The 22,150-nt window shown below is 41.4% G+C and overlaps 2 protein-coding genes across 8 annotated transcripts; one reads left to right on the top strand and one right to left on the bottom strand.

Moving 5' to 3' along the window:
* The first annotated feature begins 1,021 nt into the window (after positions 1-1,021).
* PAH1 (Lipin family protein) lies at positions 1,022-7,254 on the top strand. Of its 3 annotated transcripts, none has more exons than XM_078590928.1 (11): positions 1,022-1,287; positions 1,982-3,252; positions 3,326-3,921; positions 3,996-4,069; positions 4,505-4,589; positions 5,036-5,122; positions 5,700-5,772; positions 6,206-6,249; positions 6,505-6,633; positions 6,710-6,808; positions 6,878-7,254. In XM_078590928.1, exons 2-11 carry the CDS (start codon positions 2,124-2,126, stop codon positions 6,932-6,934), a joined length of 2,373 nt encoding a protein of 790 aa, XP_078447054.1. In that variant the 5' UTR covers positions 1,022-1,287; positions 1,982-2,123; the 3' UTR covers positions 6,935-7,254. The 3 variants fall into 3 exon arrangements, with proteins under 3 accessions (XP_078447054.1, XP_078447052.1, XP_078447053.1); XM_078590926.1 differs by having other exon boundaries at positions 1,022-1,306; XM_078590927.1 differs by having other exon boundaries at positions 1,022-1,420.
* A 343-nt stretch (positions 7,255-7,597) lies between these two features.
* Positions 7,598-21,519, bottom strand: NUDT9 (nudix hydrolase homolog 9). Of its 5 annotated transcripts, none has more exons than XR_013584764.1 (9): positions 21,365-21,519; positions 20,807-20,912; positions 20,172-20,206; positions 19,599-19,681; positions 18,693-18,751; positions 17,333-17,481; positions 12,768-12,969; positions 7,906-8,064; positions 7,598-7,815 (listed from the first exon to the last, which is right to left on the bottom strand). XR_013584764.1 is itself a non-coding variant. In XM_078590930.1 (9 exons), exons 1-9 carry the CDS (start codon positions 21,428-21,430, stop codon positions 7,723-7,725), a joined length of 894 nt encoding a protein of 297 aa, XP_078447056.1. In that variant the 5' UTR covers positions 21,431-21,510; the 3' UTR covers positions 7,598-7,722. The 5 variants fall into 5 exon arrangements, 4 of the variants coding, with proteins under 4 accessions (XP_078447056.1, XP_078447057.1, XP_078447058.1 ...); XM_078590930.1 differs by having other exon boundaries at positions 12,826-12,969; positions 21,365-21,510; XM_078590931.1 differs by having other exon boundaries at positions 12,826-12,969; positions 20,150-20,206; positions 20,838-20,912; positions 21,365-21,510.
* Between the last annotated feature and the right edge of the window lie 631 nt (positions 21,520-22,150).

Genomic DNA, 22,150 nt, shown 5'->3' with positions numbered 1-22,150 from the left:
GCTTTGTCCCGGACGTGGGATGGGATGAGAATATCTTGGACGACGGGACAGCTCCTGACGGAACGGGATGTGGACAAAAATATTACTGAAGGGATGATTCAGACAAACTTCTAAAAATTGGGATGTAGGACGTGACAATCTTCGTCTGGTCTCCTCCTTCGTCACCGTCCTGGACGATCTTGCATTACACTTTGGCCTAACCTTGCATAACGTCCAATTATATGACTCAGATATTCTGTCTTGCGGAAAATGATAAATTTTCTAGTCGAGCGTCAGACTTTTGAGCATTATGTAAAAGCATGGGGGAAGAGTTGGATGAACTATCTAGCGTCCGGAGTTCTTTTACCTCTTCTTTTTTTCCAGAAAATGAATTTATTTAAAGTGTCGTGGCGTGATTTGATTCGTCTACATCAGATACAAAAGACTTTTAATTTGTGGCAACGTATGACGTCTGAAGTAAATTGATTTCGGTATTCTGTCTCGCGGAAAACGATAACATATGAAGTAGCGCGTTGGCCTTTTGAGAATTTAGATAATATTATGAAATAGGACCAGGTATCTCGCGTCCGGGGTTCGTTTTACCCCTTCTTTTTTTAAAAAACTGAATTACGTTGAGATTTCGTGGCGTGACTTGATTCGTCCACGTCAGATTCCACACTGAAGCATATTTACTCGGTATCCTTTTTCGCGGAAAAGGATAACGTGTGAGGTAAGGAGTTAGTTTAAGAGAATTGTGTATAATAGCATGGAGGAGAGGTGGGATAAGCTATCTCGTCTCGCGGGTACTTTTCAAAAACCTAAATTACGTGGAGGTGGTCGTGGCGTAATTTGATTCGTCAATTTGAGCTTCATAGATGCTTCCGCGGCGGTCACGTGCCTCGCGGCAACGGATAACGTCAGATTAAAAGATGAGAGCCGTACACGACCACAGGTCAGCGGCGCACGTGGCAGTCTTCAACGTCATCTCTTTCTCTCTCTTACTCTTTCTCTCGCTCTTCTGCATATAAATATGTTCTTCAACCGCCTGAATTGAGTTGGGTGGAAGAATCTGGAGAGGAGAGGCGAAATTCCTGCGGGAAATTGCGTCGTTGATGGATTCTTGTCGCGATCGAGAGAGATTTTTGAGAAGATGATGGCGACGCGTCTGCAGAATTCATCCAATAGCGGCGATTTCACGTTTCAAGAGGCTTCCGACGTCAAAGACGTCGAAGAAGCAGCGGCAGAAGAGGCTCCTCTTGAATGCGATCGCAACTGACGGCTTTTGCATCACTGATCCATCTGCGGCAGGTGATTTGTGAGGTTTCAGGTAGTGCTCATCGTATGTTCGCCGGTTTTTCTTGATTTGAAGATCAATTGCGCGTCCTAGGGTTTCGATTTGAGGCCGAATTGGTGGAGAATCGCGGCGTGGAGGTGTCTGAAGGTTTTTTTCTGCTTAGGATGGATTTTAATTTTCTTGATCTTCTTGAGACCTTTTCTAGGTTTCTTGCTGATATAATTAGCGGCAAAGGGATCTGCGGCGTGGCCTCATTTCGTTTCTGTTGAAATATTACTCGTTTCTTGTTTCCTACTATCGCAATGAAAATTCAGGTTGACGTGGTAGTCAGACTGTCAATTTCTAGTTCCATGGAAGACGCATGTTAAAGCAATGGGTTTGACAGGGCATGAACATTTATCAACCCGAATGTCTCCGAGTTGGTAAATCATCCGCGTGAAGATCGCCAGTTATCAACCCGAATTCAATACTGTCTTAAAACTTTTACTCATTAAGAAACGTGCGTTGGAAATCCTCTTGTTGGTGCTAAAAGATAACCCCTGCAAATTGGAGATCGGTAAAAATCTTTGGAATAACATGCTAACCTTTCATTTACTTCATTCAAGGCTTAAGATCAAATTATTTTCTTTCTTCAAAACGATCAACTTATTGTCCATCTACAACAAGCATGTTCTTAGTCACACTTTCGTTCTTTAACATGCATCTCAGGGACAGGGGGCAAGATAACTAAACGGTTCCTCGGGCCAGTGGGCTTGAAATTTTGGGCTCTGCTTTAATTCTGTGAAGTTACTCCGCTCTCAGCAGAGAGGTTCAATGTGAAATCAAGGCAAGAGCATTGCTGCTAGTGAAGATGAATGTTGTGAGCAAATTCGGGAGCTTCATAACTCAGGGCGTCTACTCTGTGGCAACGCCTTTCCACCCTTTTGGCGGGGCAGTTGATATCATTGTTGTTGAACAAGAGGATGGATCTTACCGCAGTACCCCTTGGTATGTTCGTTTTGGCAAGTTCCAAGGTGTTCTTAAAGGCGCTGAAAAGATTGTCCGCATATCCGTCAATGGCACAGAAGCCAACTTCCATATGTACCTTGATAACTCCGGCGAGGCCTACTTTGTAAAGGAAGAACAGTTGGAAGAAGGGAGAGAAACTGCGGATGAAAATGGAAACACTCAAGAAAATGAAGAATTATTTGAGTTCAACGAAGGAAGTGCCTTGGATGGGAACTCCACCGAATCCGCAGAGTATTCTTATAGATATGAGAACATAAATGAGGTGCATGATCTGGCAGAGTCTTCTCAGGATTTGAAGTCAGAGATGGTCTTGTATAGTGTCGATGGTCATGTTCTTACGGCGCCTATTTCGTCGAGTGAGGAAACAATGGAAAACGTGCAGTTGACCATCCCTCAGTTTCACCTTGGGCATGTTGAGGAATCGGATGAAGGTTTTGCATCCAGGGGAAAGGAATGGGGAGGAAATCTGTTTCTTGATACATTGGTTAAAGAAAGCACAGATCCTGATAGTAGGATTGATGAGTTTGTAGCTTGTGAGGAACCCTCAGACCCATCAATAAATGTGAAAAGCGGGGAATCACCGGGTTGTGATACATCATATGACACCATAAATGGAAGAGCTCAGCTTGAAGATCATGTAGATACTTGTGTTTCTCTTTCTACATCCCCGGGTTTTGATTCATCAAATGATTCTGTTGGTAATTCCGTTTCTCTCTCTCCTTCTTTGGGTCAAAAGATTGCTAATGATGATACAAAGGGAGACCATGACTCAAACATTCTATCCATGCACATTGAGTCACATGAAGAGAGATTAGTCATTCATAATTCAGAATCAAACAGAGGTTCTGTTTCCGTCTCCGTGGAGTCATTAGATATGAACTTGGACGTGAAGTATGAGCAAGTGGGAAGTATCCAGGGACACTCATCCACACAAGATATTCAGCTCAAGGAAGGAACTGTGTTCAACATGGGTAAGAAACCCTAATTCTATTTACTTATTCTGGAGCTTCCGCTTTTTTTTATTATTATTTTTTGATGTGGTAGGATATGAGATTTCTCTTTGTGGAAATCTCATGCGCGCTGGCATGAACCGAAAATCTGCTGAGGAGGTGTTTGAAGCCCACCGGGTTTCCAAGGAAGAGTTTGAGTCTTCTTCACAATCAATTGTTAAGAATAAAAACCTTGTTCTAAGGTTCAGAGGGAAATACTTAACTTGGGATGCAGCTGCACCCATCATCCTTGGGAAGGTGGTTTTTGATCTCGACATGCCGGTAGACTGCAAAAATTGTATTTTTATTGAAGAAGATGGCTCGTCAGGATGTAACCCTAGCCCGAGCACGTTAACAATGTCACCATCTTCTCGTAGATGGAGACTGTGGCCGATCCGAAGGGTCAAAACACTGCAACGCACTGAGAGCAGCTCATCATCAGAAGAAGTTTTCTTGGACTCGGATTCATTCTTGCAAAGCCCGCGCTCTGATTCTTTGGTTTCTAATCGTCTCAATGATGGGCAGTCGCCTGGTAAGTGTTTCGTTCGAACAAATTGCCCGACTACCGAACAGATTGCATCGTTGAACTTGAAAGAGGGGCAAAACACCATCGCCTTCAGTTTTTCTACCAGGGTTCTGGGAAGACAGCAGGTCTGTTGCGTTTGTTATTTTTCATTGCAGATGAAAATATTTGGTATTCATCTTCGTATTTGGTTTGTGCCCAGGTCGATGCCCATGTATACCTGTGGAAGTGGAACGCGCGTATTGTTATATCTGATGTTGACGGCACTATAACAAAGTAAGTTGCTACCGTCACATTCTGAACTTGCATTATTTTAAATTATGGTGTCATCATCGTCGCGGTCATCCTAACGGCAGATTAACGACGATGACAATTTTGTCATCGTCTCTTGTCATCTGAGCCAAGTTAACAAAGGGACGAGAGGGATCACTAGACAAGATCGTCATTCGTCATCTGGCAAGGACGAATGACGAGGACAATGATGACTCATTGTCCAATTGTTAGCGTCATTGGTGATGACAAACTGTAATAGTGAATTATGGACTTTTCTATTCACAACTGCATGGCTAAATGCAGAGATTGCACTAATGTTGGTGTTACAATGTGATTTCATATTCATATGAATGGGTTCCTCTGGTTTCCATTGAAGTCTCTTCATGTTCATTAGATTCTCATGGTTTTACGGCACTTACCCTATTTAGTTCTTTTTAGGTCTGATGTCTTGGGGCAGTTTATGCCTTTGGTGGGAAGAGACTGGACACAATCTGGAGTAGCGCGTCTCTTCTCTGCGATAAAGGTACTCTTAGTTTGATATTTCCTGGGGTATTTTGGAATTTTCCTTCATAAATGCTTCATGTACACTCTCCTTTTAGGAACTCCTGGGTTACTATCATAGTTTTCATCGCACATCCGTTAGTGACAATGACAAATTTTCTAGTTAATAACTGTAAATGTGTATTCATGAGAGTGGTTTCATAAGTAACATCTTCTAGATTTTTATAGTAACATGTTTTTTACAACACACCATGCCAAATAATACGTGTATTGGATGGAGTCATACTTATCTCGTTTAGAAATAATTGAGGTTACCATTTTCATAAAAAGTGATTCTGTTGACTTTGACTCCAATGTAACTGATGATCAACCGCAGGAACATCTTATAATAATTTTTCCGTCGTCAACTTTGAGTTGGTCGACAATCTTTGGCTGATTTATCATAAATTCATCATTGATTGATTCCAGGAGAATGGTTACCAGTTATTGTTTCTCAGTGCCCGAGCCATTGTTCAGGCGTATCTAACTCGCAGCTTTCTTCTAAATCTCAAGCAGGTATGGTGCTGATCATCCTTTTTTCCGTTAATCCTCCTATTTATTGTGATGCTTGCTCTACCCCTCCATTCTTGTTTCACAATCCTAATTTCTTTTATTTCAATGACGTTGGTCGTATATCTTTGAGATGCTGAAGCAAAGCTTTGCACAGATCAGTATCAACTCGTCTCTCTCGCTTACTTCTTTCACCAACTAATTTTTCAGCTAAATGAAATTTAGTTAATTTGGATTGCGCGTAGCGTCATTTGATTCCAAGTTGTTCTTGTGATGTGATAGATGAGGCAGCTGAAGCCATGATAGATTTTTTCAATATCTCGACTGTTAAGAGATACTAAACGGAAGAACTGGGGGGCCTTTCCCATTTAACTTCTATGTTATTATTATTTTTTTCCAAAAAATATGGCTCTAAAACGATAATTGAGCTGTATCTTTTTTGCTCGAACGTGGCAAGAAAATTAATTGGAATGGGTGTTTGCATTTTCGTGCTAGTTTTATCTGTTCATCGAGAGTTTTTCTAGATTGTTGCATAGTTTTTTAATGTTCGTGTATAATAATTGTGGCTTTCTAATGTGTGCAGGATGGTAAGGCATTGCCGAATGGACCTGTCGTGATTTCACCTGATGGTTTATTTCCATCATTATACCGTGAAGGTGTTGATCTTTTGATCTGATAAAATATCAATCTAATCGTTTGGATCACAATTGCAATCGATCATCATGTGTTAAAAATTGCAGTCTCATAAAAATGATTAGTGACGTAATTTTTCTGTCCTTTTCAGCTAACCGTTTTGTCTTGTGCCACTTACTTTTTGGCCCTTTTTTCATCTGAATTATTTGCCATATCATTTATTTTTATCAATTTCAGTGATTTAAAAGGAATTGATTGATTGACATTCGTATAAGGTATTCCAAAGTTTCGGTATAAAAATAATGAACAGACCCACGTGTATCCCCATTTGACCAAAAAGGCTTTAATTATCGTGATTTTGATCACTGTGAGAAAAGGAAAAAATCTTCTGATAATGAATCGTCTTATTTTATTACCTGATCTCTAATTTTATTTCATATTCTCTTTTCATGACAGTTATCCGCAGGACTCCCCACGAATTCAAGATTGCATGTTTGGAGGTAACAACCTATCACTGAATCAATCTTTTTTTTGTTAAATACTTTGCTATGTCTTTATACTGTCATAAACATTTGCTCTATCATTACTGGAATTCATTACCACATTTATTGGATTTTTTTCATCATCAGAAACTATTGGATTCTTTACTTTTTTCCCAATTACTGGTTTCATTTTATTAAACCATCTATATATATGATCATGTGTAAAGTATCACATAAAACAAATCCAATCTTATTAAACATCCAACGTGGCAGGATATTCGAGCGCTATTTCCATCGGATTACAACCCGTTTTACGCCGGCTTTGGGAACAGAGACACCGACGAGCTCAGTTACAGGAAAATAGGAATTCCAAGAGGGAAAGTGTTTATTATCAATCCCAAGGTGCGGGTCGGATTAAATATTTTTTTTAAATTACATATTTTAAAACAGATTAAAAATTTAACTCGTCCCCCCGCAGGGCGAGGTGGCTGTTAACCACAGCATCGACGTTAAATCCTACACGTCGCTGCACACGCTGGTCAACGACATGTTCCCGCCCACGTCTGTCGTCGAGCAGGTAAAACACTCGGTTGACTGTAGTTGACTTTTCCAACCAAGCCAACCGTTGGAATCTCATGCAATGCAGGAGGACTTCAACTCGTGGAATTACTGGAAGATGCCACTCCCGAGCGTTGACTTCTGATCGTTGACGTCCATAGACTGCCGGCGAGGAGGGGAATAAGAGCGTGGGTCTCATAAAGGAGTAGAGCTCGCGCCCGCCAGAGCAGCGGTATGATTGGAGCTTGAAATTCTCGACGAGAGGCGAGCTTGCTCGCCCAAAATGCCGAGGGTCTGAAGGATTCGGCGCCGGCAACTGTGCTGCTGCCGGCGCGCTTCTTTTTCGACCATAACCACATCTGGGGAAGTGAAGAGGTAGAACTGCGGTGTCGGTGTCGTTGTTGCCACACGGACGAGGGGGGTGAGGATGGCGGCAAAGGTGGTGAAGTTGATTGAGTTCGTGACTGGGTGTGTCCTTTGGAGTCATGAAAGTTCGCTCGGAAGCATTGAGATTCGACGATCTCATAGAGAGCAAATTGAAGTGGAGAGAGAAAGAGTTCTTGATCTCAAAGGGCGCCCTGGTTGACAATTGTCAAGTCTGATTATCATTAATCAGACTCCGGCATCAGGTAAACAGCCCAAAGTTCCGGGGTCATCAATCTTTAACTAACTGAGAGGGATTGTCCTAGTTATCGTCACAAGGGGTGGTGCCACCTCATATTGCGTGAAGAATCTAATGACGTTGATCATGTGTAAACATATGTTTGGGTTGGAGGCTCAGAGAAAAATTCTTAAAGAACGCACAATGGAGAAGAAAGATCATGAAGTATTATCAAAAGGCAAACAATAGGGAATCAAAAGGACATGACAAATAGGAGAGATGGAATTAAATAATATGAACAAAGAGAGAGAGATAATGAGGAGACATGCCTCTCAAGTGCCGTGAAACGCCACCATCTGTTCATACAGAGTAAAGCCCCCACTGTGGCATCCCGGGAGCCTTGTGCGATTTTCCTCTATCTCCTCCTAGAATGATTTGTGCAATCCATTGATATAGTTTTTATATAAGAAAAGAAATGACAAATAGTAGCAAGACAAGTTTTAAAAAAAGCTCACCCTGGACATGGCATAGAGCTGGGTTGATTCAAACCCATCTTGGGCCTTGGAGTAGAACTCCTCCACCTCTCCTGAATGAAGATTGCATCTGAGGAAGAAAAATGCGGTTGGCCTAACATTCAACAACCTCTGAGAGATCCCGATAAACTGCGGTTCCCCCTGCATTTTTTTACAGTTAATATCGGGGTTTGTCTAAACCACATCAGAAGAAACTAAATGAATTTGACAGAGTTGAGAAGTAATTTTGAACAAAGTTAATAACTGCAAGTTGATTTGGTTTGTTTATCATCACTGATACTGCTCGAGTGAATAAAAGACTAAATTATCATTTTTCGTACATGACATGACTAAAACTTGCTATTTACAGGAAAAAGTGTTGAACAAGAACATCAAAGTGGTTGTCGCAATGTTAGAAGGAGAAGGGCGAGAACTTAGCATGGAACCAGATCCAGTTCCTTCTGTTTGGTCTATCTCAGGACTCAAAACAAATCGCCCTTCCACCCTTTCTCTTTTTTTTCCGTTCGAGTACATTGGTTAAATATTATAACCACAACAATTAATTGGCTCAAAACAACCTTGATAACAACATAATTGTAGATTGAGGAGTTTTATTTAGAGAAAATCATGATAGGGTTTCTAATTCCTGCACCTAGGCTGTAGATATGCTTTGTTTTATCTTCGTCGTCTGTTCCACTACCAGGGTGGCAGGTCTACTCCTGCAGCCCTGTTGTATTATCCCTCCCTACCTCTCTTCATCTCTTTCTCCTCTATCTTTTCTCTTCCATCACTCACTCTAATCCTTGCCCAGAAGGAGTTCAACAATAGTCTGCAGTCTCCATGGGCAGCCAACACTTCACCAAAAATTAATTGTTTTTCCAAAAATTTAATAACCCAGATGATGAAAATTTTGTACGCAAGACAATAAAGGACTTGTCAAACTTTTCCTGAAGTGGCCACTTGTCAACAGAATTTATAGAGAACAAGAAGGTATGATAAAGAAGCATTTATTAGGCATTGAGACTTCACTTATGTCTTCCCAACTCTTTTTTTCATGGACGAATGATCAATACAACCATAAAAAAAAATTATGAACTGAGCCAGGTAGAAAAATTCAAGGGTTTGTCAACACCTAGTTGGGAAATTTTATTCATCCAAACCTAGATCTGATATCTCTTATTCACTAAGTATTCTTAGTCAACATATGCAAGATGTCTCTTGGCCCCTCCATCAACAAGCAGCATACCATGTATTGAGATATCATAAAACCAGCTAGCAGGTATTCTTGACGCCTAAACAACGAAAACCCTACCACTATAAGTCCTCACCAACACAATAATGCAGATTAAGATATTGTTCCTTCCTGGCTGGCTGCCAAAGCACATGGCAGAAGGAGAGGCAAGATGTTGAAGCTTGCTATAAATGTGGAGTTCAAGGTCAAGTGATCTCACAAGAAGCCTGTGAATATTACGAAAAGGGAATCTCGAACAAACTGATAAATAACCTTCAAAAGGTAGGCCAAATTTTTTGGGTCAACAGATCTGCCACTAGTGCTGACCATGATCTTCTCAAAAATGACAGGACCAAGAACAAGTAAGTTAATTGATAATTCATCAAGGAGAAGCTAGAAGGGGGGACTGATCTGCACCCCATATGTAAAGTCCACAGATCTGTAGATCTCTTTACGATTGGCCTCGGAAAGCAATGCTTCACATATTCCTTGATAAGCTGGGAATGTTTCAGAGACATTTATAAGGCAGTATTATGTCGCACACGAACCACACATGCTACACACAATTTGAGGTCATTATAGCCATTATACTTCATTGCTGTAGCACATATTGGTCTGTGACTAATCCAGCCCAATACTAGTGTAAACCCAGTGTAAGTTGAATACAACACTGAGCTCTTTTTTACCCTTTTTTCTATGTTATGTCTTCCTTGACCAAGAGCTCAATTCTCATGGTATTAGAGCGACGGCGGATCCTCGCAAAGTGATTCCGACATGATGACAACAACATAGCTTTTCTCCTCGAGGTGCAGTGAAGACGCTTCCCCCTGGCTCCACTAATCTCATCTGCACTGCCCAAACTTAGACGCCCAAGCCTTCGCTCTGCATGTATGTCCCTGCTGAACAGCACATAAAAGAAGCTTGATAACCTTGGTGGCACTTCTTGGCTGCCGTTGGGACATCCCTGCTTTGTGCTCGACTAGTTTCAACCAGCACATGGCTCCCAAAGTGTGTGATCTACTATTCTCTCTGAAAGACAATAATTCTTAGCTGATAAAATCCCGAAATGTTAATTATTGCTATCACTCGCCTGGATGCTCAACTGTGGAAACATGATGCCTGAGGTGTAATTGCTCCACTTCTCACTGTTGATTTTCAAATATCCTTGATGAAATCAAGAATGAAAAGAGGTTCAACCCAAATAATACGTTCAAGGGTTCATTACATACTAGTTATACTGGAGAGGAGAGAGAATCCAAAGAGACCCATGTTAATGGGCTATTACATTGGGATATAAGAGAGATAGAAACAGAAGACCATCCAACAATCCGCTTCACTTGGTCATTGGACTTTATGTTACCTGAATTTGGTGAATCTTATGCAGAAAATGACCACGTCAAGGAAGTAAGGGACCTTCTTCAGCAATGACACTCTATGCAGAGTGTTAATTTAGCACCTAGACCAGCTCCACCGCTGCATCAAAAGGGCGAAAGAAGAATCGAACAATAGGTCCACATGGGGATGACAGGGATCCGTTATTGCTTAGTCATTGTGGACAACATCGCCATATGAAGGGAACCTACAGGAAACTCAATGGATGACATGTCCAGGTGGATAAACTCCATTGCAGGAGAAACAGTGTGATTACTACTGATGGCCCTGACACATCAGCATTTTGAGAAAAATTGTAGAGCAAACTGCATCACCTTAGAAACCAACTGAAGGCTGCCAAAATGTTTTGCTCCATGTCACTTTTTCATTCAGGCAACTCATTATGCTTTTCATTATGTCTTTTTCGGAACTCTGTCAATTTGTGTGTGAATGCTACGTACACGAACACCTTCATCAAACTACTAAGCTAGCTCCCAGAAATCTCACCTGTGCATTTGTCGGGGATTCTAATACCCAAGAGGGTTATAAGTGTTATCATCCTCCCACCAGACACCTCCAGATCTCTAGGCATGTTAACTTCAATGAACATAATTTTTTATTATCCACATAACTCCTTTGATATTGAACAATCGATCTATATCTTGTGCCTTCTATCTTTCCATTACCCTTAACTTCTGTTTCAGGTGTCTGCCTTAAATCTTTAAAAGAAAAGTAAAAACTTCCGTTTCAGGTGTCTCCTCACCTACCTCTAGCGACCCTACTGGGGACTCTGCTCCCCTGAGCCTGCCTTGAAATTTAGTCGCAGTGATCACATTTCTGGGCAAAGGTCCAGTCCACTGCCCCTTTTCCCAGACATTTTATCTGGACCCCAGTATGAAGTCTAGCTCCACCCATTTCTCAAACCGCAATGGCTGAGTCAATTACTATTCCAAGTCCCACACGCTCAGCGAGTGCTGCACCAACCAAGTCTCTTTCCTTCATGATAGAATAGTAAACAATACCCACACTACTTTTCCAGAAAGAAATGTTCTTAATTATGAGAATGTGTCCCCCTGCGCAAAAAAACATTGTTAATTAATCTTCAGCAACTAAAATATAACCAGAACTCTACAGGTGGCACTTGCTTACCTACAGTTGAAGGAAGCAATGAATGCTAAAATGGCAGCCTTATAGGCTAACCAAACCTGGGAACTGACTTCCCTTCCTCCCGGTAAGCATCCAATTGTCTGTCACTGGGTCTACACAGTTAAATATTGAGCAAATAATCAATAAGAATGCTATAAAGTGTGACTAGTGGCCCAAGGCTCTTTGCAATAAGAAGCAGTCGATCCTCTCCTTTCTCTAGTACTGAAGCCAATTTTTGTGCTCCTACTAAGGACATCTGTGAAGCACTTTGGATTCAAGGTATACTCTGTGAGTTGGCTTTCTCTCTGACACAACCTATCGTCCTCCGGTGCGTCGACGGATCTGAGATCACCTTGGCCCATGATCCTAGTCTGCACGACTGGGCAAAACATATGGAGATCAATCACCATTTTATCAAAGACAAACCTGAGCCCAAACTTATCCACATTGTCTACATTCCTACCAAACACCAATTGGCTGATCTCCTAACCAAAGGTCTTTCTAGAGCCAAACATGAATCTCTGGTGTTTAAGCTTTGAATGCAAGACATTGATTCCTCTGCTCGAGTTAAGGTAGTATTATGTAGCATTATAGTATATGATCCTTAGGTGCTCTACACAGTTTGAGGCTATAATAGCCATTATATTGGGCTGGATTTGTCTATGACTAATCCAGCCAAATACTCTCTTATATATATATCCATTCTATGCTGAATACTATACTGTTGCATCTTCCTCGACCAATAGCTCAACTCTCAATATTCACTATTAATTTTCATAATTATTAGAATCCTCTATTTATGATTACTGTACACACACCCTCCTTTGTATTATCTTTCACTTTTTTTGTAGCTGGACCACATAACCTGAGGGCCAGATACCTACTTAGATGACCCATTAAAAGGGTTGAGTATTGAATCAGATCTTTGTCTTTTCCAGTCTCTCTGGAAGCTTCTTCACAAAACTTCACTCTAGGAATAAATGGCTCTGAATTGAACTTTGTGAAATTAGAGGGAATTGTAATATTTTACTTTGAATACATACACCAAGATCTTTGGCCTTAATTACTAGCCCTAGAAGCTTCATAAATAAAAGAATATCAAAAGACCCCAGTTTACCTGTATTTTGATCCCCAATTTTACGATGGAAAGAGGAGAATAAGTAAACTAACTTAACTAGATGCCGAAGAGGAACTCCAATTTCTTCAACCACTTCACGAATGATGCCATCGAACATCTCTGCCGCAACTTTCTCCTTCAGATTGTTGCAACATTCAGATATGCCTTTAGTTGGGTGTCCAGAGATACCAACTTCCTTTGGCTGTCATATATAAACCCGATTATATAAACACTGCAACAAAAGACATTAATATACAAATGGCATTCACAAACCATAAATGAAGCAATAAAAAGAATTTTTTAAAATAGATTAAACGGCCATGGAATTTTTAATTTCACAAACATACATGTGAGGTGCTGATATGATCCAGTGTTGGATCTATGAGCGATGTGGGTTGAAAGGGCCCACTCACACAACTTAAGCCCTCTCCAGATCGGTAAGGGACAAGAAGAAACCTCGACATAAGAAACCTTCTCCTCCCCTTTCGTCATAGATTTTGTATCAGACAGTGACTCTCCTCCCCCTTGGTTCTCTGCACATCTTGGAGCATTCCCCTGCAGATGTCAACGGTTTTTGCGCTGATAATCCTACACGATCTACTCTACCATGCCCGTTCATCTCCTTTACCCCAGAACTTCCTCTTCTTCTTGTCATCGCTCGGCAGGGGGACGGCTTCAGGACTGCGAGCACCGGGTTAGAGGAATTACAACTGGGCAAAGGAGCAGGGATTATATGCAAGAGAGTCTCACAGTGTGATTTCCTACCCTAACTCCATAGAGACGGGCCTTCAGTAGATGCCGAAGTGGGCTAAGCTGGTTCCTCTGGGTTGGGTTTTTGTCTGGATTTGTTCCACTCAAAGACCCACTGTCATATCATCTCACTTTCCAAGTAGAATCATTAACAGCTTTGGATTTCACTGCACCCCTTGCTCTGCAGATCCAAGGTGATGTCCGGGCCATGATGTGAGGGTGCTTATCGACACAGGCACAATGGCTAACTTCATGTGCCACCAAAACCTACAATATAGGTCTCACCTTAAGTCGGCCCTCCCCTCACTAGATTCACTGTGGGAACAGTAATGTGATATGATCCGGCGACGGGTTTACGTGAGGCGTAGGGACCGGGCCGGGCCCGTCACACCGGAACAGACCCTCCCGACCCCGACGCCTACTTAAGCCGTCCCCAAGGATGGGGAAGGCAGGCATTCAGAAAGTAAGCACTCCCCTCCTCTCCTGACCCCCCTCTCCGGGTTCCTCACTCCTCTCCTCTCGTGATTGTAGATCGACGCGCCCTCCTTGCCGCGGAGCCGACAATCCACCTCCGGCCGTTCCCGCCTCTCGCCCTTCCTCTCTCCACCCCGGGAACTCTCTCCTCCCTCTTCCCTCCTCTCCTCTCCCGTGGAACATTGCTATAGACGCCAAATTTCATCGTTGAAATGAGATCTGTTTGAGTACAAGAACTATACGATACGACCAAGGATCGTATCATAATGCCTCCAAGGGGTTGGTGCAAGTCAACGATGTCCCTGATGACCTTCAAGGCTACATGGCGGTCGTCTCCTTCTTACCAGTCTATGGGTTCAGCACATATGTCAGCATGGGTACCTTAAGCTTCACATCTTGAGGTGGATGCACGCGCACTGAGACCTCTTCCTTCTGAAGTTCGAAGTGGAAGGAGTTCGGCAATGCCTAGAAACAGTCTGATGTATATCTCGGCTTCAAGCCCCTTGGCAAATTAACTGTTTCAAACCATTTCCCCCATTCTGGTGATCTATTAATTTCTCAAAGAACTCCATGACATGTCTTTCTCCTCCATGTTGGACCTCAAGTCAGGCTACCATAAAATTTGGATGCACGAGTGCGAAATGACAAGACAGCGTTCCACACCCATCCCGGGGACCGTGAGTACATTATCAAATGCACCAGCAACTTTCCATGCACTTTTATAAGTGGGTTCTCGCAGGAATTGCATGCCCTACATAGCACGCAGCTGCACCTAGGCTCCTTGTACCACCCCAATTTGGACGGCAAGACAGAGGTGGTCATCCACAGCTCAGATGATTATCTTCGTTGTTTTGTGTTACGCTCCAAATGAATATGAAGAATTCCGGACGAATCTTGGATCAAGAATTCCAAATTTAACTCGAAATTGTAACAATGTGATCTAGAAATCACAATGGAGTCCAAAGAAGAAACAAGAAAGAAAATAAACGACCACACCGGATCGGTCGACCGTCCTTTGAAAGGAAGGGAGAATCTCCCAAGCCAGCCTCGAGAGCGTCGGAGTGCCCGGAGCTCTTTGCAAGGAAAGTCTGTTTGCCTCCCCGCTCAGAATCCCCACCTTCTTCTTTATGGTTTTGATCTTGCCTCTATTCGTCTCACGCGCGCGCCTCCGCACGGGTGAATCTGATATGTTTCTTCCGTCGCATGTACGCGCGAGGAAGGGTCATATCAATTTTCAAGGGATCAACCAAGACACTGGATCAAGTGCTTACATTGGGCCGAACTCAGCTACAACACTTCTTCTCAGTCCCCATCAAGATGGCGCCACTCCAAGATGAATACGGTTGTGAATCATCGAATTTTCTCTGTTACAGCTCCATGCCCTTCCCCGCCGATGCTCTGGACACCATGCTCTGGGACCAAGACCACGACCTCGACTTGTTGCGCCAGAACTTGGACCATGCCAAGGGGATGATACGAACCTTGATGTAGGCTTGTATCTGAGGAGAGGAATGGAGAGAAGAGTAGATGTTCCCATGGCTGGAAAGAAGGGGAATGATCAAAGGAGAGGTTGAACAAAGGTGGCAGGGATTGACTTAGGATGGGCTGCTTGAAGATGCAGTGAGGTAGAGACCATCACGAGGGACAGGGATTGCAGAAAAGTAACTCTAGCTTCATTCTTCTTGCCTGCTCTCCCAGATGGAGGCCTGCTCCATTTACGGGAAATACTTAGGGGCCAAACGACCAAAATGCTCCTATGGGCTAACACGATGAAACTAACCCTAGATAGGATGGGGATCATATCTAACAACCCTAAAGTCCAAGGCTGACATGAATCACTGCCACATGGACTTTGCTGTGGGATACCTTGTCTACCTCAAGATCTGGCCATATTGCATTTAGTCACTTACCAAGTGGCTGTTTGAAAAGCTGTCACCACGCTTTTTGGCTACCCAATCGTCAAGCATATTGGGCCCGTGGCCTATCAGCTAGCCTTACCAGATGAGGCCCATATTCATCCTATCTACCATGTGTCATAGCTAAAACATGGTGTCACCCAGAGAGTGCCACCCCAACCACTTCCCCCATCCGTCACTGAGGATCACTTGTAGTACATCATTCCCACTAAGATTATTGCCTTCTGTGCTTCACCTGCCCCATTCTAGAGGCCTCCTCACCTTTGAAGCATCTTGGAAATCAGCATCCGCACTCCCTACCCAATTCCCAGACTACCAGCTTGAGGACAAGCTGGTCAACATAGGGGGGATATTGATATGATCCACAGCTGGTTATACTAAAGAGAAGAGTGGCCCTGACACGAAGGCCAGCCCATTATGGGTACTACTCAAGTCCTGCCTCTGAAGAGGTTAGGGCAGGAATTGAAACACAAGTCTACTGTGATGTCTCTCCCCGTCTTCGCTAGGTCATAACTTCTCTCCCTCATGCTCGTGGGCTTGACATTATTCCCTTCACTAGCGACAACCAGTTCATCAGCATTCTGATATGAAGGTGTATCACAATGGTAAGAATCAAGATTGATGAATGTCACTCACAGTATGGAGTTTTGCTCGGTTTGATCTTTCAAGGGATATGATACTCATCTCTGTCTCGTGGTCTCCAAGGTCTCCAAGGATTCCGGTCAAACTCCCAGGCTGAATGCAGCCCTGCTCTCTTGACGACCCTTGCGCTACAGGAAATCCCGATGCAGAAGAAGGATTCCTTTACCTATATTTCCTCTTACACTACCAGTCAAGAACCGGTTGTTACTATGCCAGATCAGTGCCCCCTGGGCCCCTTGGCCCCCCTGGGCCTATGTTCTCCTCTCGGTTATTAAACCTTCCTTTCTGTCCTTGACATTTCCTTTTTCATAGGCTCTTAAAAGAATCTTTCTTTTGAAACATTAAAGGGACGATCACCCAATGAGTAGGTGACCCTCCCAGCTCCTATAGGAATCGTATCACGATCCTTCGCCATTCTCTTGCCATTCACGTTCTTCTCTTCTCCCCTGGTAACTTCACCATCCAAGCTTATCATCCCATCACATCAAAGTTTCAGAAAAAATGTATGGAGCTGAAACTTGCGAAGAGAACCATATTTGGGAACTTCGACACTTACATTGATTCCTACACAAACCACAATGGCAGCCCCCTTTCTGCTTGAAAATTCTTGCTCAAGTGGAAGAGAAGATAGAGATACTACTAAAGAATGATTGACTCCATATTGCAATAAAAAACATTCACAGCGGTTAAAGGTCATCAGACCTAATCATGTCAATGAAATTCAAAGGTTGATTTAGCATCGAATCCAATTGTTTGCACTGAAATAAAGACTGAAAAATATACCTCAGAATGGCCGCCAGGGAACACTAAGAATCCTGGGAATTCTCCAACTTTAGAACTTCTTTGCAGAAGAATTATTTTCTTGTCCAAAGTCTCCACGATTGCACCATTACCCAGAGGACTTGCAACATGTTGGCAGCGTATGGCTTCATCTACAGAAATATCCAGTATGATTCTGTCAGCTGAGGAGCATTGACTTTGTCCTTTATTATATTTCAGCTGAGGAACTTGTCTTTTGAACATTGTAAGAAATATCATTTTTTTCTCCCGTGCGTCTCTCTACCCCTCCACTTGGCGACAGTTTGGTAGAGGTAATATTAAGTATTCTCCATTTACCAATCCAACAGATTATTACCGAACTAGTTTGCACTTCTGCGCAATCAGTGAACTAGAGTATCCAAGGCCAACCACACAACTTTCGCCAAAAAAATGTCCCACTCAAGGAACATCAAGAATGACACAAGTTCTTTAGCTTCAAAAGCATGTGCCCAAGTTACGACATGCTGCAGAGGGCATAAAGAGAAGCAACATAAAGAGGGAACAGAAGTTCCACCCAGAGAGTAGCAGTCCCTAAAGACATGAACCACAGAGGTTGAGAAGACCCACAATGCATGCAAGCAGCATTGAAACAAGAGGGAGAAATCTGACAATCGTGGATCTAGAATCAGTGCCAACTACAAGCACTACTACAACTTAATGTTTTCTTGAAGAAAACAGTACTATAACTTAATGCACCCATCATTAATGGAGACATAACACAGTCATCAGGCAGGCAAGTTTTATCATGTCTTGAAAGGGATAAGACCCACACAACCAATGATGAAATAGATGTATTAGAGATGATTTATAGATCAGCATCATAGCAGTCTCACGATCGGAGTCCGCAGAATGAAAAGGAAAAGTATTGCAGACTTGGAAGACAACAGAAACAGAATCCGAATCTTTAACAAAAGTTATAGGCTTGGCAACAGAAATAAATCATTTTTACAATTAAGGAAAGCTATTCACATCACAGGTAATTAGAGAATGAAGAATCACAATCCCCAGCTCGAGGGGGGAATCTAGAATCAAAGAGTAGATTTACAGAGATTATTAGGGGTGCTTTGTGTAACGAAGTTAGGCATAACAAACCACCAAGGGAGAAGATTCTGACCCTAATGTGATCTCAAGAAAGTAGCGGGTTCACATTCTATCCAGTCAGCCTAAGTGTACAAACTACTTACTGAAAATATTGATGAAAGTCAACCACGTGAGATCTAGGAAAGCATTTACTCTAGAGTACAAAAAAGGAGCATTAGAATCTGTAATGTTTCCTCGAAGTTACAATGCACAAGATACATAAACAATCAATTCTTGAACTTACCTCCAGAGGGCACAAGAAATTTCTCCCAAAGAGGATTTAAGTTTGTGCCCACAAATGCCCTGAATAATACTCGAACATTCGAAAAACATTATAATGGGAAAAAGTCAGTCAGACAAACTATAAGTACTTTTCAATAATTACATAATAACACTTGACAAGAGAAACCCTCATTCCTTGCATATTTGAGTATTTCTAAACAAAATTTTCAGCCATCTTATCAAAGTGGGAACTGTTAAAAGTAAAGGGGAGTATTTCTAAATTTTTTTCTCTTTTATGGTTTTTTCACATTGGGTATGTATATACCTTTAGAGGATAGGAATACATCTATTCTTAGCGAGTTTAGTTCTCTTCATTGTTTACCAACTCGCTCCTACCCTTCTTCTCCATCTTTCTTGTGTTTCTCATGTTTCTCTGGCATCTCTCTCTCCTTATTTCCCCCGTGGAGCTTTACATAGACTACAGCTGCTGCCTTTGCTCTCAAGAAAACATCGAAGATCCAAGAAATAACTTCACAAAAAAGCCAGACGATATAGAGCGTGTAAATCATCTCAACATACAATCAACAACTGATAGCAAGCCATAAAAAAATTCATACTGCAGAACTCCATAGAAGAATAAAATAATAATGAATTTTGAGAAAACTATTGAGTAAATAGAAAGAAAAAGGGGAGGGATAACGAAATAAACTAGAGATACCCAACAATGCATCTTTCTAAATTTACATTTATTTTCAGACTATCTGAAAATAAAGAAACTTTTGATAAATTGGGCGTGACATATGAGACCAAAGAATCACAACACTGAATAATTTCCTATCTTCCAGGCAAGGAAGGTAGAAGCTACCTCCCTTGCCCTGGAATTGACTAAGGGAAATAAACACTAACCAGGAGACCAAAGATTACTGACCTATAGTCTGTCAAACCTAGATTTAGGCAAACAGAGTTGTCTGAATAAGAGCCTTCCATGTCCTTTAATTTGAAGCCAGAATACTGCAAATTTGAATAGGAAAAATAAGTACAAAATGTGTGAAAACAAACCACAAGAATATAATCAAACGTTAGACAGGAGAAAAATTCAAATTTAGATGGTGAATATCTGCCGTCCAGAAAAAAGATGGCTGAAGAATACACTTTCAAATTTATGGGATTAATAAATGACCTTAGACAAATAGCGAAGTCGGTTTCCAGTTGTCCAATGACCTTGACTTACAGCACCAGGAGTCATGGAAGATAAGTATTGAAATGATGTTCACTGCATTCATTTTTTAACATTCTCACAACGAATCCAAAAGGCCAAAAATCCTATGATTTTCATGGGACTCGTGCTTTATGATGATCAATTTATGTCATGTTAAAAGCACTGAATTTTATTGACATGCGATATAAGCTCAAGTAATGATATGGCCAATGGGAAATAGCCAAAATCCTTCAAGGTAGAGGAAGTCAATGAATAAATACTCTAAACTTCAAGCCATTGTACATTGATGGATTTTCCAGGATCCTTTGACACCAAATCTGCAAATAATATCAGCGAGTAAGGTAGAAGACAATGTGAAGCACTAAAATTTTACGGTTCATAAGGGTAACGAGGAGCTGTAATTTGACAAGAAAATGACAAGATAATTAATTATTACTCTAATGACAAGATTAATGGACTAAAGACAAATAAGATTGAAGAATGGACTCTTTTGGGGAATGAGAAGCCAGGAAAGATTCTTCTTGCCCACATAAATAAAGCATAACGTGGAATGAAAATGACAGACCCGGGTAACCCTGTACATTTCCAGAATAAATACACCCAGACAGAATATATAAATGAAGCATGAATCTTATCGTTCCAGAATTCATGTACAAAAATGTCACAGTAGTTTCTTATTTAATCGATGGATGCTTCCTACCAATTCTAGAGATAAGCGGAATATAAAAATGATTTAAGATCATTTTATTTAGACATTGCGGGAAGAGTTCCTCTCATAACGCAATGCAATTGATGCATGGTCGAAAAAATAGGGAAACGTGCGGTTAATTCCAAGGATTTACAATTTTCAGATGTTACATCAATTCATAGTACGTCAAAAAGAAATTAATCTTTACACTGTATAGACGATCACGCACCCTGGCAGATAACTCGATGCAATTTCTTTACCTCAGATATAGATTTCTCTAAATTGTCGTCCGGATGCTGAATCCTGTCGTATGACGGACCAAAATCAACGAATACCTTCATTCAAAAGAAAATGTGAGCAAGACTAGGAAAATGATGAGAAAAAAACGCTGAGCTCAACACAATGTGGATAAAATCATTCACCAAACAAATAAATAAAATTGATACTGGCATAAGGGCAAGTTCAGAAATAGCCTATGCTTTGAGATATTCGAAGAATACAATGGATTTATTCCGACATAGTCCAGCCGATTTTTGCAGAGACAACAGAACCACTTAAATCTATAAAGATGAAAAATAGAGAAACAAACAGATGAAAAACAGCAACTCTGTTCCAGAACACAGATCAGAGATCTTAACTGCACTCTTAATCTGAAACTATGCCGGAATTCGTACTCTAACAAAGAAATTCCGACATTCGGACCAACGTTCGACGCTTTCGCGTCTCCGGAGAACAAATCCAAGCAAATAAAACAATCTGATGATCACGATACTTATGAATTAGCAACCTGCGATGGTGAAAGCCCCAAAGGGCACGACAGTAGTAGATTGTACGCAGATCCCGACGCGTTCATCGTCGCCTTGCTTCCTCTACTCCAATCTCTCTTTAAACCACCTTCCGACGAAGAGACGACTTCGTTGGAGAAGCAGTAGGCCTATATATAAGGCAGAAGTAGAAACGGCCTTAGTTCAAAATTTGCAACTTTCAAAATAGGAACTTCCATTTATACGTATTACTATATAAATATTTCCTGTTAACAGTTTAAAAATTACACATTTTAGTACCTGAAATTCAGTAGAGCAATAAAAATCTTGCAACCATTTGTTGAAACTGATGTCTTATATGACTAGGCAATGATAAATATTTCCTACTAGCTGCAGTATGCTTCTTGACCAAATGATATTCTTTAACTACTCTCATTCATGTAAAACTCTTGGATTGGTTGATTGGTAGGGTCCAGGAACTAACTATAGAGTATTTGAACCAAATTTTGGTTTTTTCCAATCAACAATACCTTCCCTCTTTAGACTCCTCTCACCCCATTTATGTTATTCACTTGCATTGAGTAAAAGCATAAAAAATATTTGAAGAATATGTTTAGTGGGTGACTTTAATGATTCACTAACTGCACCTAAAACTCAAATAATGGTATTCTTTGTGGGGTTCAAGACCTAGAGATAGAGGATTCAAATATAATTAGTTTTTCCACTTAAAAATAACCTCCCTCTTTGGAATCAGTCACTCATTCAAGTTGTTAACTGATCTTTTGAATAGAATAATAAAAATCTCAAAG

Source organism: Wolffia australiana, chromosome 19 (assembly GCF_029677425.1).
Source record: "Wolffia australiana isolate 7733 chromosome 19, ASM2967742v1".
Classification (NCBI taxonomy): domain Eukaryota; kingdom Viridiplantae; phylum Streptophyta; class Magnoliopsida; order Alismatales; family Araceae; genus Wolffia; species Wolffia australiana.
This window is presented reverse-complemented; position numbering and strand designations above follow the sequence as displayed.

What these genes read in the sequence shown, in the direction of transcription:
- PAH1 (XM_078590928.1), top strand. Translation starts at nt 2,124, where the DNA reads ATGAATGTTGTGAGCAAATTCGGGAGCTTCATAACTCAGGGCGTCTAC. An exon ending in GTCTCTTCTCTGCGATAAAG is followed by an intron (nt 4,590 to 5,035) that starts GTACTCTTAGTT and finishes GATTGATTCCAG; the next exon opens with GAGAATGGTTACCAGTTATT. An exon ending in TGTTTATTATCAATCCCAAG is followed by an intron (nt 6,634 to 6,709) that starts GTGCGGGTCGGA and finishes GTCCCCCCGCAG; the next exon opens with GGCGAGGTGGCTGTTAACCA.
- NUDT9 (XM_078590930.1), bottom strand. Translation starts at nt 21,430, where the DNA reads ATGAACGCGTCGGGATCTGCGTACAATCTACTACTGTCGTGCCCTTTG. An exon ending in ATTTCTTGTGCCCTCTGGAG is followed by an intron (nt 17,482 to 18,692) that starts GTAAGTTCAAGA and finishes ATATTTCTGTAG; the next exon opens with ATGAAGCCATACGCTGCCAA. An exon ending in TCCCTGGCGGCCATTCTGAG is followed by an intron (nt 12,970 to 17,332) that starts GTATATTTTTCA and finishes TATATATGACAG; the next exon opens with CCAAAGGAAGTTGGTATCTC.